The 13,922-nt window shown below is 36.9% G+C and overlaps 1 protein-coding gene across 2 annotated transcripts; it reads right to left on the reverse strand.

Moving 5' to 3' along the window:
- Positions 1-242: 242 nt before the first annotated feature.
- Positions 243-9,670, reverse strand: LOC145908475 (N-terminal kinase-like protein). 2 transcript variants are annotated; one of them, XM_082995767.1, is made up of 20 exons: positions 9,361-9,670; positions 9,117-9,250; positions 8,798-8,921; positions 8,618-8,714; positions 8,108-8,243; positions 7,962-8,052; positions 7,481-7,636; positions 7,036-7,194; positions 6,617-6,757; positions 6,457-6,537; positions 5,974-6,129; positions 5,629-5,760; positions 5,431-5,563; positions 4,976-5,107; positions 4,413-4,564; positions 3,712-3,840; positions 2,466-2,652; positions 2,063-2,196; positions 1,532-1,685; positions 243-1,174 (listed from the first exon to the last, which is right to left on the reverse strand). In XM_082995767.1, the coding sequence occupies exons 1-20, from the start codon at positions 9,475-9,477 to the stop codon at positions 1,047-1,049; spliced, it is 2,673 nt and encodes an 890-aa protein (XP_082851893.1). In that variant the 5' UTR covers positions 9,478-9,670; the 3' UTR covers positions 243-1,046. The 2 variants fall into 2 exon arrangements, with proteins under 2 accessions (XP_082851893.1, XP_082851895.1); XM_082995769.1 differs by lacking the exon at positions 3,712-3,840 and having other exon boundaries at positions 245-1,174.
- Positions 9,671-13,922: the final 4,252 nt, after the last annotated feature.

Genomic DNA, 13,922 nt, shown 5'->3' on the forward strand with positions numbered 1-13,922 from the left:
TCTCAAGAAGTTGATTTTGTGCAGAATGTCGTATTTTATTTCAACCCACAGCAAACTCGAGTTGCGTGGGTGGCTATGAGATGTTCACAGTATAGGCGCCAATACTGGTCTGCCAGATGAACGTATGGAAGGTAGGAGCTATGGAATGTTTGCGCCTTAAAACAGATTTCGATTGGAGTATTTTGAGTAAAAGTCCCCTGGTCCTACAAGAGGCAGTGCGGCCCACTAGAATCCAGAAAAATTTATTGTTTGCTTTGAAACTCTCGAATTTCTGATAAAAGGGATTAACACCCCTGCAATGTAACCATTAGAATGTGATGTGGTGTTTTTCTCCTATATTACATATCATGACAAAAGATAACTTTGAACAACTTGCTTCGGATAAGCTTGTATTGCACAAATAAATAGGCGTTAACGTTACAAGCATCTGGGAAGCAAGTGTCAAAAGCGTGCAGTGCAGAATTCGTCGAGTTGGTAAAAACCGACGTTTTCGACGCAATATACCACGCAAAAGCAAAGATATACATGGGTGCAAAAACTATAGTGCGATGTTAATCTGCAAACATGAACACGGAAAGGTAACTTAAAATATGGGCCCATAAACAGGGTAGTAAGTTAGTATTAGGCCCTTTTCTTTGCTTGGAACAGTTAATAATTATAATGGTAAAGAATAACATGTTTACAAAAAAATACGTTTACGAGTATTTGTTTTTTCTGTGTCATAAAAAACTCACCAACACCTTAGCACAGGGTTCTCAACCGGAGTCCGTGGGTCCCTCAGGGTAACCACGTGGCCCACAAAGTAAAAAAATGGCCAAGGGGTCCAGGAACCCATACGAGTTAAAAAAAACCTATCTTAGCACAGTAAACAACACAGAAAATGGCACCGCGGTATACGGCTAACATGGCAACGCCACAGGACCCTTATTCAAAACGCCGAATACATGAAATTGCGTGTAAATCCCTCATCTCCCAACTTCCCCGAACTATAGTGTGACGTCACGTCGTAGAGGTTCTTGAGCGAATTTACTCAGGGCAGTATTATTTCAGTCGCACTTTCGAGCGCCTAATTTTTTGGGTCCGGATTTGGCCGATCTTCGTTCTTCCAACTGCTTCTGTCGTTGTCGTCTTTTCTCCTCCCGTTCTGCCTTCAGTTTGTCCGCCTTCGATTGTCCTTTGGCGAAAAATAGAATTTGGTGAAGCGTTCGGCAACTGATGTGCGATTAATATTTGTTAAACTGCCCCAAAGCAGGTGGATTTTTTAGTACCTTATTATATATCCTACTGGTTTTCAGCCCTATCAGACACATACACATGTGCAATATAAAAAAATATTACCATGGGCAATTTAGACTTAAAACCATAGTTTAAAAGTGAACGAAACTTTTTTCCTATAGTAAGCTGCAAACAGGGCTACTGTTTCGACACAATAGGTCTTATCAGTACTGCTATAGTATGACTTTGTAAGTGGAGGCAACCAAACCATATATGTACACAGAAACATGTATGCAAAAGCCTTTAGAAGCCTTACCTCCATCATCACCCCATGTATTGTCATTCCAACCACCATCATCCCAACCTTGCGAAAAATCATCAGACGATTTTTGTGGCACTCTTTTTTCTGCCGGTTTGCTTTCACTTTTGGGTTTGTTTTTTTGCTGCAAGCGGCTCTTTTGACCCAAGGTCTGCAAACCCAGATGTATTGAAACATTGTAAGATTTTGTTTTTGGGGTCATACTAAAAATGGACAGGTGTAAGTAATAATGAATAGTGAGTTTCAGAAAGTGTGAGTTATTCTGTCTAAGCAGGCGTGGAGAGTTGATGTACAACAGATTTATGACTTCAATAACATTTGGAATTGTCTGATTTGCCGACAAAACTAATATGTTGTTCCAATTGATTGCAACAAATCAATTAAATTTGTGCTGATCAGTAACAAAATGAAAAGTGCGGTTTGTCAAGGAGTATCAGATTCAGAAAATTACACGTCAATGTATGGTTCTGATGCGTTAACTGAAACATTTAGGAACAAAATTAACAACCATACTAGTAAAGTTGTCACCTTTTTAGGTTTTGGTGCAAACTCGTTAAAAAAATCTTCAGGTGCATTGCCGGAACCTTGGTTCCAGTTGTAAGTACTTGCTGGAGTCAAGTTGTTATCTTCTGTATGCTGATTGCTTACATCTGGTGTTGAATCTGGATTTGATTAAGAAGTAACGTTTCATACAGATTAGACATTGGGGTGATGTTATATCATTAAACCTGTATTTCCTTTTTGTGTAGGTCTATGTATATGATACTGAAATCACATTTATCATTTGACTAAAAAATGAATCACACTATATTCAAATTGGTTTTGTTTTTACAAGAAGGTTGTAAATCCACAAGCTTTGGTATTACCTTAACCGAGTTTCACAACATACAAAACAAATATTAAAAAAATGCATAATTAAAATAGTACCAACCGAAGCCGTTGTCCTGCCAACTAGACCAATCATCAGCTTGTTTTTGTGATGTCATAGAGGTGCTCTTAGCAGGAGTTTCATTAAATCCATCGTCCCAACCCGAGTTGTCCCATCCGTCATCACCATTTTTATCATTTTCGTCAGCGTCATCATCCAAAGAAACAGCTTCCAGTGATTGTGTGGTTTTCTTAGTATTGGTAATTGTTATTTGTTAGTGTTGCTGTCCCATAAACAAGTTTTAAACCGTAACATTATTTAAGGGATGGTTCTACCCATATAACTGAGTGTTTAAGCAAACTAATAGCAATGACCAGATGTCTATTACCAAAATACTAACAAATTAATTGCAGACATTCCACATTATTTATGGTATGCCAAAAATTATCAAACTTCACAAAATTGTAACGTAATATAAAATTTTGCAGATCACTAAAAGCCAACAAACTTAACATAAAATGGTCATATGGCAAACACAATCCAGATGCTACAACAGTGACATGCAGGTGCAATAAAAAACAACCACATGCAGTTGGTGAAACCTGTTATGACTGGCAATTGCAACTAAAGATACACAAGGTGAGACTGTGTTTGTTCTGGCTGGCGGGGATGGTGATCTATCTTAAACATCTAATATACTGCATTGAATCATATTTGGTTAACAGACATTTATATCTCTTCACAGTTACGAACTTTGTTTCCAATAAACCTTCAATCTGGTTTATTAGGATGGTGGGTTGGTTTTTATCCCTATAATTGGTGCTTAAAACAAACTGTGTTTTAAAACACCAAATTTGGAGCAGTAAATCATTCTGTTAGGTTACTTTATAATTACAAAGCATTATAGTGAAACATGACATGAAATTACCAGGTGCTGGTTTTGGATAAAACATGTAACTGGTGAATAGAGATGTATTTTTATCTCAATGTACACCATTTAAGGTACAATGACTCTTTCAGACTACCATACTCTTATTCAAGATGTTTCCTCCATTATCCACAAGTTTTTACATAAAACAACCAGCAGAAGTAAGTGACATGTTTTGAATAAACCATTATTCTGCTTTTTGCTGTATCTCAATATTGTGGGGACGATATAACTTTCTGCTACAGAACCTCCCAAGACAGTTTCTTCTATTACTATCACTAATAGCCTGATTAATTAAAAAGAAAATTATGTACCAATAAACCATCTATCTGGTTTATAGGATGGTGATATTGTAAGAAGCACCAACTTGGTGTAGAGTACCTGCCCATACAAATCGTCCCAAATATTTTCTTCCATTTCCTTTAACTGTCGCGTGGTAATCAGTTTGCCCCTGTAAGTTTTCCGTTGCTTGGCAACAGGTGGTAATTTGCCCATGTCGCTGCCAAACTCCTGGAACACCACGCATGCAAAAACACCAGAAAATCAAGGCATGCAAATATCGTATGCACTGTATTTCTAGCTATTAGAAACCACACCTTTGTGCACATTGCCATACAATGCAAAATCGCTGGCCAATTGTTAAAAAACACTTAGAGGCAATTTCGCCCAAAGCTTTTGTTGAAAATTGCTATTGTGTGACAATTACTTTTTTTTTTCAGCAAAAATTTGCTTTAACTATTTTGAATAAAAATACAGATATTTATTTTAGATTTTGTACATTTACAAAGTGTTATTTCTAATTAAACAATTTAGTAAGTTTATGCTAATATTAATCTTATGTTAATATTATTCTTACACTAAAGTAGTACTGCCATGGTGATGTTATGTTGTGATATCGTGTTTGTGAAGAAAATAGGTAAAGTGAAAATTTAACATGTGTATGTGTGGAATCATGACACAAAAATATTGGTGGTGATTTGAAAACAAAACGAAATCGTGGTGGGTTGGAATTACACTCAAAACAGCACAAAAACTAATAATTAAAATATCATCAACCGCAACCACACACTTTGAGTACCAACCTCAAGACTGTCCCAACCGTCATTATCGTCCCAACCACCACCATCTTCATCATTTTCCAACAGATCTTCATCCAGATTTGGTTTTGGTTCATCAAGATTTTTTGTTTCTGTGGGTTCCACCTTGTCTTTTGCCTCTTTAGGGGTTTGGGTATCTTAAAGTGATTTAATCAAGGCTGTTAATATATGAAATGTTTGAAAGTGTTTTGATTCACAGTTAATCAGAAACACTGTTTTAAACACTTCCTATCCGCTAATTGCTGTTGCTGGTTTTAAGACAGTGCCACATCAGGGGCTAGATTCTGTCCACTTTAGAGATCAGGGTTCCTGTTAATTTATGTGTATATATTTTTTGTGACAGATTACATTTTCTATACAAAAGCTCTGTTATGAAATTTACATCACATTTACAATAAAATAAAAACTTTTTGTGTCAAAAACCACCAAAAAATCTGCTTAGTAAAATCCAAGAAAACTTTAAATTGAAACAAATATCTGAAATGTATAAAAACATACCTACAATATTGATCCCAAAACACAAAATTCTACAACATTTAAAGCAATACCTGTATCAGCAGGGGATGCGTTAGCTTTGTTTGTGTACAGTTTGGAAGTAAATGATGAGACACCAGTAGTCATCCAGCCAGCCCAACCGGCATTGCTACTGCTTGTAGTACTAGCTGTGCTTGCCACTTGGTCTGAAACACATGTTAGTGAGCAATTAAATAGCCATTGGGGTGAAGTATTAGTAAAAATTAAATTTAAAAATACAGGACTGAAAAATTGACTCCAGGCAAAAATAAAGTTGTTAGGGTTTGGAAAAAAGACAGCTTGAAGTGGTCATGTTTTGAGATTTACTTAATTACAATATTCATTTAGTAATATAACTATTAATTGCTTTTTGAAGTTTATTTACACACAAAGTGCTCGCTACAGGACAGCAAACGTTGATGCATTTTTTCCCAAGATTCATTGCCATTCTGTTACAGTTGTAATATGAAAACCACATACATATTCATACCCATTTTTAATGCTTCCTCTGGGTCATCTGAAGCAGCCTGCAGCTTCTCAATGAACACTTTTATCGTTTTAAATGCATTTTCCCGTACTTGTTTATCAGTGTCAACTGTCATGGCACAGAGAGCGGGTAGTGCCTTTAAACCAAAACATCATGTTATGTGATTCTGCATACACTTGTGATATGTTTTTGTTTTTCTACCTTAAAAGCACAGTCCTTTGTGGTGAAAAATTGTATGTTGTTGCACATAGCTAGGACCCCAGCAGTTCGAGCAGCAGGAAATGGATCTTTCATTGCTCGTGCAAATGCAGATGACACAACTTTTTGCCTTGTCTAGGATAGAACCGGATCATAAATCGTTAATTGCATGCTACAGATATTTTTTAGTTCGCCATGTCAGACAAAAGTTGCACATATTTTTTTGACACTTTGACAACATACTGTAACACTGTAACAAAATGTGAAATTTATTCACATCAAATTATTTTACTCATATACATATTATGCATTAAAGGGAATGTGGGTGCTAATGGATTGATTGCTTACTACTGGATTAAGGTGCTGAGTGACTTTTCCTAAACACACTGTAGTGTTGGTTCTGATTGGTCCCTGGTCGTCACGTGATTGCAAGCGAGCAAAATGTTTCATCAATTCATTGTTCAGATTGTTGTCGTTTAGTTTTGAAGCAAGTAACAACATTCCCTGAAATACAAATATATGATGCATATTAAGAAAGTAATGCCAAACAAGAAAAGGCATTGAAATTACTTCTTAGAACAACTACAAAACTTAGTTTATGCATACAGAACCAAACACATATAATTTCCACTAATACCCTCTACACACATTAATGCATTGTAGTTTAACAGAATATTTTGAAGTGTAATGCAGTAGTATTAAATGTTGTTTATGTCATGATTTGTTGACTTGACGGAACCCCTGGTAATGCTTCTCACTAGGTGAACAACAGACGAAGGCACAATGTCTGGTCTTTTTATTCTAGTTAAACTTATTGGCTGGGACACAAACCTTGACTGACTGTTCACGAATGGCAGGATTTGTATCCATAAAACCGGTCACCATATTAGGAAATACTTGTGCATTAACAACCTGAAAAATAAATGCATGCAGTTTGCCTCTAAAAATATCATTGTTTGTAATCCATGTTCAAAACATCTATCATTCTTACTGCCGGCTGCAGGTGTTCCACGAAAAGAGGCAGCTGTCGGAGCAAATGAATTCTCGTGGCCCGATCGGTTGAGGAGAATAGTTTTACGACACATGGAACAATTTGGGCTTGGTACTCTGCTGTGTCCAGGTGCTTTCCAAGCTGTAACAGCAAACAATTCTTTTCAGTTTTTAGCAACTCACAGTTAAACAATGTGATGCCCACAAAAGTATGTTTTGGGCAAAAACACATCCTGGCTCAACTTTCTTAAAGATACAAATTCTTTGTTTTTGGCAAAATCTAGCCCAACTATTCTTTCTAAAAAGTTGCGATTGAGATTTTTTAACCATGGAAATATGCATGTATGATGTGTTATGTGTTTGTAAAAAGGTTTCCATAGTTTCTAATGGTGGAGGAGGTTTATATTAATCTGTATATACCTTAAATAATGGAGGCAACACTGCTGGTCCACCATTCCCAAACTGGAATGCATTGAGAAGCTGAGGCAATATTTTGTGTTTGCTGTAAATGATTGGGAATTCATCCAAATGTTCTGTTAAATCAGTAAAGAAAACAGCCTGTTCATGGGCTTCTTTAATCTGAAAAAGATGGATGATAGATCTATTATAATTATATCAACACACTCTTGAACCTTATGGCCCAGGGGTAGGAAAAATGTGAATATAAAGTGGACAGAGTGCTTATGGAGTAACATATCAACAATACTCAATGTTTAAAACTTTAGCCTGTAAGACATCCATTATATATATGGTCTTTGTACATTGGAGTTGCAAACTTTTTGAAGAGCTTGACGGTAAACAATATCCTTATTTTGACAACAAGAAGCGACAGGCATATCACACAAATAGACATCAAAATGTCCACCTGTATTTCTTCCAAGAATAAGTTGGTTTGTACAAAGTGGTTGCTCATGAACGATCCTTGCATTTTACAGCTCTCAAGAAACTTGTCTGGGTTTGGTCGGGAAGTTGGGTTTGCTGAAACAAGCTCACAGTAATTCCGCACCAAGGGTTTAGGAATCTACAAACAAACAACCAGTGCAATAATTTTAAATCTGGCAATGAAAGACTTATTTTATGAGAAAAAAAGAGTAATATACAAATATATATATGTATGTATTTGTCTATCATGTGAATGCGTGACCCAGAATTTTACCCAAATATTAACCCAGAAATTTAAAACCATTCAAAAATTAAGTTTTTACCAAATTTAGTTTGCATTTATACATGTAAAAGAAATTTAAGACAATTATAAAATTTACATTTTAACTGATTTAGTTTGCATTAATGTATTTTAATACATGTAAAAGCACCATGCTAACGATTAAATGCCACAACATTATTACCTTGCCAACGACCTTTAGTGAAGAAGTCCTTGGCAGTTGTCCATTAAAAACCTCCCACACAAGACAACCCAGACCCCACATATCAGACGCCCTGATAAATCACAATGCTTTATTCAAAACGATCAAGTCTAATAGAAATAACTTACCACTTAGCGGTTTTTCTCTGTCTCCCAGAAGAGGCATTTTTCTCTGGAGGGTTGTACTTCTCCAATGCTGGTGGTGTTTTTATGGGTGGCAAGTTGCTTCCCTCTCCACTAGCAGGGTACATATAATCAATGCCACCTGTATGACATGAGGAATATTGGTATTTACCTGGTTATTCATCAAAATATTGCCCACATAAAATTATACAGTGTATGCGGAAGAGAGAGTTTATATATGTGGTTGTGATGTCATCCATATGGCACTTGTACCTTGCATGGCTATAGGTAGGCTTAACAAAATCACAAAACAAAATCAACAACTGAAGTGTGTTATTTTTTTCTTTTCCACTATAAAAGTATTATTAAAAAGTTAAGAATAAAAGTTAAGAATAATTGGATTCTTCCAATGTGCAATGACCTTTCTTAAGATACTGTTCTCTTTCAATTTATTGATTAGCATTTGGCTTGTTTGACTAGAAAGTAACACAAAACACTAAAGTCGACATGTGTTACCTAATTTCCATTCTCCAGCAGAGTCAACAAACATTGAAGACATGCAGACATTGTTGTGGATCACATTGACAGAGCTCATCAAAAAACTAAGGCCTTTCTGCAACGTAATTTGTACTGAGATTGCATTCTATTTATCTTTTTAACACCAATCATGGGTTTTAAAAAAATAAGACTACCCACCACAATTTGATGCAGGCCCCATGAAATAGCATACTCGCTTGTATCTTTATCAATTTCTTTTAGGTGAACAGATAAGGGCTTGACTGGCTCTGTTACAACATATATACACTTGTCCGTGTCCAAGCTAAAAAGAAAAAATAATGTTTGAGTTAAACAACCAGGTGCATCTAAAGGCCCCATAAGGTGTGCAATAACTATTACAAAAACATTATCTAGACTTTTCCGAAAGCACACATTTGCAAGTCATTCACAGCTTCAAGTGGATGCAGCAAATTAGTTGCATAGTTTTTAATGCAAGACCTATTACCAAAACATTTACCTGTCAAGAAAGGTGAGAATATTTGGGTGTTTCAAGGTTTTCAATCTCTTTGCAGAAGCTTGGGCTGTTTGTTTAGCAGTTTCACTGTTTGATGTAACATCAAACACAAATACTGAAACAGGCTGACCATTGCTCTGCAATTTAAAAATTGTTTATCCACTATGTTTTATATATATGACTTTTAATTAGTTAAAAATGGAACCGGGTTTATCACTTTATGGTTGCAAAACATTAATTATCTTACTTTCTGCTTTCCTGTGTGTAAACTCCAAATGCTTTGGTCGGCATCAAGCCCTTCAACCTTTTCACCAACTTCAAATGGAAACCCCTTCGCTGGATCCCTTGAAAAGAACGACCACATTGCCGATGATCACTTGGCCTTCGGTCAGTTAAATTCTTAACTTCTTAATCTCAGTTTGCAAGCAAACAAATAACTAGCGAGATATACAACGAGTTTTGAGAAGTTTGTTAAGTTCGTAACTTCGTCCCTCTAGTTAGCAGAAGATTGCGCAAATTCCCAGCCTAAGGCTCATAACGTTATCAAAAAAAATAAGATCATGCAATGGGAAAACAACACGAAATAATAATTCGTCACACTTCGCTGAATTTGAATCAACCAGCTGATTTCGTGTGACGTCATTTGTGATGTGTCCACATAAGAGAAATGGGTGCGAGTTTTGGAACTACAGTGTTGGCCTAACATGGCCTTGCTGGAACATTAAATAATGTTCAATACTATGTATCACTTCAAAATCAACGAGATATGGTGAGTCATTCAAAGACCCTCTTTTAAATCCCTAAAAGGGGATATGTTTAAATGCATGGACTACTTAGCCATCTTGCGGACCAGTTGTATGGCAAGGTACAGTAATTCCATAATTGACGATAGCGATTTTTGATTGTTGTTTCGGTTCTAACAAAATGATCTCCTGATCACCTGCTAAGCTATACTCCTTTGAGACTTTAGGACACATCCATTATGAAATGTATTTCAAATAACGAAAAAATCAATCCCCTTCTAAAACCATATGTTCAAACTAAACAAGCAAGTTTGCAGGAAAATAGCATCTTAAACTATGGTTTGCAACCACAGATATGGCAAACAAATAGGGGTACATATCGTATCGTGACAACCTGCGGACTTAAATCCCAGCAAAATCACATTTTTCGAAAATTCTAAGATTGTGAGTGGCTCGCCACTACTCTGGCGTCATGAAACAAGGTTTGCCGCGACCCAAGGTTTTAAAAGGTTGAAAACCACTGATAAAAGCATTGAAATGACAAATTTTTAAACTACTTTGCTTTCAGAAGAGTTGTTCACCTGATTGCCTCGATTTTATTGGCAAGCAAATGAGAGTAGCTTATGCGAAAACACAGACCCAAGAACAGGCACGTGAAAGCGGAAAGCAGACAAAACGCATTTATAAAGTTTGGGAGTTCAAAGGGTTTCCACATATAGAGAAACTGCCGCTTTATAACATATCAATGGAACACAATCTGACTGAAGTAAAGTCATAACCTACGTATAGCGATTGTCGACAGTGAACAAGCATAGAAAACAGACGATACAAGCAATATGGTTGGCGAGCGAAAGAAAGAAGATTTTGCGCCCTGACATTGCAGAGCAAGTAAAGACCGCTGTAGCCGATATACATAAAAAGCAATATTCTGCGATGTGCTGCTGATTGCTTGAACTTTGCGAGTTTTTTACACGCAATAAAACGAATTCATTTCATGGAGAGAACCTGGTAAAAACGTTTAGACTATTTAGGGCAATTGTCTTATTTGTATTATTAAAAGAGACATATTTGTTTTGTAACATGCCCTTACTGCGTTAATTTCTGGCAAACCCTCTCCCCCCAAAAAAACAGCTCAATCCAATAGCAGTTTTGTCAAAAACAAGTCATGTGCAAATACTTTTAAGACAAAGTGTGTATGGCTGTTGTCCCATTCCCATGCTCCAGAACACATATTCTACATGCGAACACGAATTTGCAGTCTAAAATGACGTGAATGGATGACAATGCAATATTCCCAATGCTTGGTGGAGGTAAAAAGCGAATTAGGCGTCCGCTAGAGGCGCCACGGAGTTATAATTCGCGCGAAAGCAATGATATTAATAAAAGTCGTCATTCTTTCCTTTGTGACATTGTGTTCATGCTCCTGTTACTATGTATATTGTGTTACAAAGAAAGTGTTGTATACTGACCTGTATGGTACTTACAGTATGTAGTTTTAAGGAACAATAACCACGTAATGGTGAAAAAACGTATTAACTGCCCTGTACACATATAAATACATTCACCAAACATATTTAGCGCGTTGAGTCCCAAAAATCCAATTTCCCCAGCGTCCCTCAATGACGATTTTGCGGACGGTCACGTGACGAAGCAATGATCGTCGAAAATTGATGCTCGTACTGTGGGGTGGGCGTCGTTAGGGCGTGGTCCGCGCGGTGAAGCAACGGCTCTATAGAATGCGGAGGCACCAAATCGTGCTCTGATTTCACGCTATGGGGATCGGCGTGCCCGTTGTGTAGAGAATGCGGTTGTTGTTGAAGCTGTTGCTGCAAAGAAAAGAAAAGTTGATGTTAAACGACGTATCGTATAGAAATCAACGCGTGACTAGCTAGCCCAGAGGTCTGCAACCCATGGTTTTGGAGCCACATGTGGCTCTTCACCCTCTGTTACGGCTCAATAGAGACTTCGGATATAATCTATGATGCAAATAAATAAGAAACGAAAACTAAAAACATATAGGAAGGATTACTGTTCCCTTAGTTTTTTCGGAATTCATGTTATTTATTTCATTTCATTCTTGGATTTGTTTTACCATATAGCTGTTTACTTGCAAATTCGAATTTGCAGAAACTGAGGATGCCCGTGCAGGCGAAATCGATTTTTCATTTACTAATAAATCAACTGACTGCAATTTGAAACTTCTGTTGGTTTTACTTAATAGGAAGGATTACTTTTCTTGTGCGTTGAAAGGTAAAAATTATCCCTGCGAAGTTAGGTTTCTGAGTAAGGTGTATAGTATAGTGCAAAACGAGTATAACCTGGTCTTTGCATACCGAAATGTTGCCGACATCTGAGCGACCCAATGTGGATTTATCAGTGCCCATGCCCTTTTTTGATCATTTCCACATTTGTGTCCAGCGCAGAAAATTTTGCTTTAATCAAACTTATATCTTTCACTTAGTATCATCATATTTGAAGCCGTCGTTGCCTCCCCCGAAAATACCAATAGTCATAAAGAATTTCTTTTAAGCATGGTAGTTTTAGAGTAAATTTTATTGGGTTATTAAATTCTGAAACTTTAGAATCGATGAATGTTGTAAAAAAAATCCTTTTATTTTAAAAATTGAAAAATTTAGATACGATTCGATAACGGTGACTAAAAAGCTGAGTAATCACATGACCTTCACGTTAAGTAATTACATAACAAAACGTGAAAGTCATAAATCTGAGAAATTTTTGTCTGTTTTTTAAAAAAACTATTTATTGATCTAGTTAAAATGTTGATGCAAACAATTGTCAATAAGCAGAAATTTACGTGTGATTTTGATAATTTTGAATGAAAAAATGGATGCATTTATCGCCTTGCACCTACAACCAGTAAAACAATTATTCCGTCAGCATTCGTACCACTGATATCGTCATACCGCTATCCGACCGTGTCCTGTACCATTTTTCAGTTTGTACGCACATAAAAAACGACCGTTTGACATATTTCTGTAATCATAGCACAGCAGACATCTTCAGTAAAACAATCATATCACAGACCTGGTCCTTTTGTTCTCGCATCTTCAGCTTCTTGTCCTTAACGCGGCGATTCTGGAACCAGATTTTCACTTGACGATCTGTGAGGCCCAAGTCCTTTGCGATGGCTTCACGCTTTTGACGCGTGATGAAATTATTGGCGCGATATTCTCTTTCTAGGCTTCCGATTTGCGACTTGCTGTAAGGCTGTCTCTTCTTCCTGGTGTGCTGGATAGCTGGGTTGTGGTGGCCGCCTATAGCTGGAATAGAGGATTAGTTTATTTGAACGTAAATCCGCAGTGCAGAAGCGGATAGGAATCCCATTAAGCCAGGAGTCCCCCAACCACAAGGCGGCGGACCGTTTTACAGGCCCTTTCAGAAAGAACAAAACGCGAAAAATGTCATTCAGACAACTGGAATCAGCCTGTTTGCGGGTGGTACCAAAGGATTTTTGTCTTGTCTTGTCAGGTATCCAAAATAACTCACATCAGAGTGATGGACTTTATTTGGCAAACACAGGACAGATCCGTTGGTACCACCTAGCAAACGGGTCATGGGTGAAGTTTGAGAACCCCTGATCTAATAGGAACTCCTACCCGATCAGGCAAGCCAGGTTTGTGGCCCCATATTCAAATTGAACTCCTTGTTTATTGCCAGAAACGCTAACTGAGCATTGGAACGACCTATTATTAAATTATTTGCAACAAGAAGGAACACAAAATACACAAAATAAAAAAGCCACGTGCATAGTTGACTCTCTATATTGACGAAATATGTGTTTAGATACCTCTAAGTAATACACGGTATTAATCGTTATTACAAACAGTGCTACAAAGTTTACAGTTTTGTTACACAACCTCGGCATTTGGGAACTCAAATCAGTCGCACTTTGCAAAGATTTCTGAGAGAAACTTTGGTCAACGGTATATAATATTTCTTATAGGCTGCATTGAAAAGCGGGCAACTAATTAAAATTCGTGTTAAAGAAAAATTAAAAAAAAATTATCAGGTTGTAAAATACATTGAAAGTGGTACGACAATGTAT

The sequence above is a fragment of the Ascidia mentula genome, chromosome 7 (assembly GCF_947561715.1).
Source record: "Ascidia mentula chromosome 7, kaAscMent1.1, whole genome shotgun sequence".
Classification (NCBI taxonomy): domain Eukaryota; kingdom Metazoa; phylum Chordata; class Ascidiacea; order Phlebobranchia; family Ascidiidae; genus Ascidia; species Ascidia mentula.

Bases quoted from the DNA above. Each gene is read 5' to 3' on its own strand.
- LOC145908475 (XM_082995767.1), bottom strand. From the start codon at position 9,477: ATGTGGTCGTTCTTTTCAAGGGATCCAGCGAAGGGGTTTCCATTTGAA. The intron at 9,251-9,360 runs GTAAGATAATTA...TTTAAATTGCAG, and splicing joins TACACACAGGAAAGCAGAAA to AGCAATGGTCAGCCTGTTTC. The intron at 8,715-8,797 runs GTGGGTAGTCTT...ATTACGTTGCAG, and splicing joins GGGGCCTGCATCAAATTGTG to AAAGGCCTTAGTTTTTTGAT.